The sequence below is a fragment of the Pygoscelis adeliae genome, unplaced genomic scaffold (genome assembly GCF_000699105.1).
Source record: "Pygoscelis adeliae isolate BGI_AS28 unplaced genomic scaffold, ASM69910v1 Scaffold94, whole genome shotgun sequence".
NCBI lineage: Eukaryota > Metazoa > Chordata > Aves > Sphenisciformes > Spheniscidae > Pygoscelis > Pygoscelis adeliae.
The window spans coordinates 77,029-78,931 of NW_008824547.1; the positions used below are offsets into that span (position 1 = coordinate 77,029).

The 1,903-nt window shown below is 62.0% G+C and overlaps 1 protein-coding gene across 1 annotated transcript in view; it reads left to right on the forward strand.

The window, feature by feature from the left end:
* The first annotated feature begins 337 nt into the window (after positions 1–337).
* Positions 338–1,903, forward strand: part of ACY1 (aminoacylase 1) — a 4,819-nt gene continuing 3,253 nt past the window's right edge. Inside the window, exons 1-3 of the mRNA XM_009321797.1 lie at positions 338–473; positions 1,111–1,175; positions 1,744–1,848. Of these exons, the coding sequence (XP_009320072.1) occupies positions 365–473; positions 1,111–1,175; positions 1,744–1,848 (279 nt within the window). The 5' untranslated portion in view covers positions 338–364. The remainder of the gene's footprint in view (positions 474–1,110; positions 1,176–1,743; positions 1,849–1,903) is intronic.

Consider the following 1,903-nt stretch of genomic DNA (forward strand, 5'->3'; position numbering starts at 1 on the left):
CATAACCCCCTTCCACATCTTGTTGCCCCCCTTTCCTCCCTACTAGCCTGCTACTCCCCAGCTAGCCCTACTCTACGGCTCGCCCCAGTGCCCTGGCACCACATTTGGGGCAGGAACATGCACTTTGGGGGGATGATGAAAGGATGGCGAGGGGGCCACACACCACCCTGCCCCCGTACCCAAGTGGGGGGACTTCTCCTGTGGTGGCAGCGTCCCAGGACTCGCACCAGGGAGACCTTTGCCCCCTCCCGCTTTGGTTTCTGTGACGACCGAGCTCGCCGGCGGACTTTGGAGGGGCCAGTGGGTGATTAACCATCTCCCCACTCTTCCCCCAGAGCTTTGCAGCCCTGGTCCCAGGCCTGACATGGCACCCGGGAAGCCTGAGAAGAGCACGGGGGCCTCAGAGGACCCCTCAGTTACGCTTTTCCGGGAGTACCTGAGGATCGACACCGTTCACCCCAAACCTGACTATGGTGAGGATGGGCGGGGACAGGACAGGGAGCTGTGCAACATGGCTCCTTCTCCTCTACCTTGCAGCTCCGGTCTTTGGACCCGGGTGCCTGAGTCCTTGACCGGGGTTGTTTTGGTCGTGGTGTTAAAGAGCGGACACCTTTGTGCCTTATCTCTGCCGGCGCCTTTGGTTGGGGCTGGGACATCTCGAGTGCACCCACAGTTGCCATTTGCTTCCTCCAGCCCAGTGCCCCAGGGCCCCCCCTTTCCATGCTGCCCTGGCTCTGGGATGGATGCTTGTGATAACCCCATTTAGATCTCCTTCCGTTAATGTTTCCATCTTCCCACTAAAGTACATCAAGATTTTTTTGTTGGTGAGGAGCTCCCAAAACTCCCACAGAGGGCCATCCCCCCTGAACTTGCTCCCTTCAATTTTTATTTTTTCATGTTCCCCTAGTCCTCGCCCCAAAGTGATGGTGACAAGCCGCTCCTGTCCCCACTCCCAGCCACCTCTCGTGCTCAGGACCTCCATCACCTGACCTCTCTGGTCACCTCTTTCCTTGGCTTGGGAACCCCAGAGAGCCTTGGGGTCCCCAGAGGGTTGCAGTGGGAGGGGAGGGAGATCCTGACATAACTCTGGGCATCCCTGCTCCTCCCCAGATGCGGCTGTCCGGTTTCTGGAGCGTGTCGGCACCGACCTGGGCTTGGCCTGCCAGAAAGTGGAGGTGAGTGTGGCGAGGAGCAGCCCCCGCTCCGTCCGTCCGTCCATCCATCCATCCATCCATCCATCTGCGCCTGGGTCCTTAGTGACCAGGCTGTTCCCCTGCCGCCGCCCTGGAGCTGGGCAGGAGTGAATCCCCCCTGCCTGTAATCCTCTGCTGACCTGAGCCCTTCCTTAAGCGTATATTCAGGCTGGTCCTCACTGACCTTTGCGGCTGCCGGTGCTATGATTAGCTGGGGATCTGGCAGGGTCAAGTTGCCTGGGGACGTCCTTCCTGCTGGGCACCGGTTGTCCCAGGGGACTCCCGGGCACCGGGGGAAGACGCTGGGTTCGTCTCCCCTCCTCCGTCTGAATTGCAGCCAGGAGCTCGCACCCGTGGCTGGGCTGGGTCTGGCTGCAGGGCCAGGCATGCCTGCACCTGCTGCCTGCCCTCTCCCAGCGGAGGAAGGGGTGACCTGCCACGTGGCATCAAGAAACTTTTCCCAGACTGATGCTTTTCGGCTCCAGCCTGCCAGTCCCAGCCCCTCTGTCCCCAGCCGGGACCCCAGTGACATCCTGCCCTCGCCCCACAGGTGTGCCAGGGCTGCGTGGTGCTGATCCTGACCTGGCAGGGCACGAACCCCCGCCTGCGCTCCGTCCTCCTCAACTCCCACACTGACGTCGTGCCCGTCTTTGAGGTGCTGGGACAGGGCGAGGGGTGGGATGGGCATGGCGGGGGGGGCTGGGGGTGGC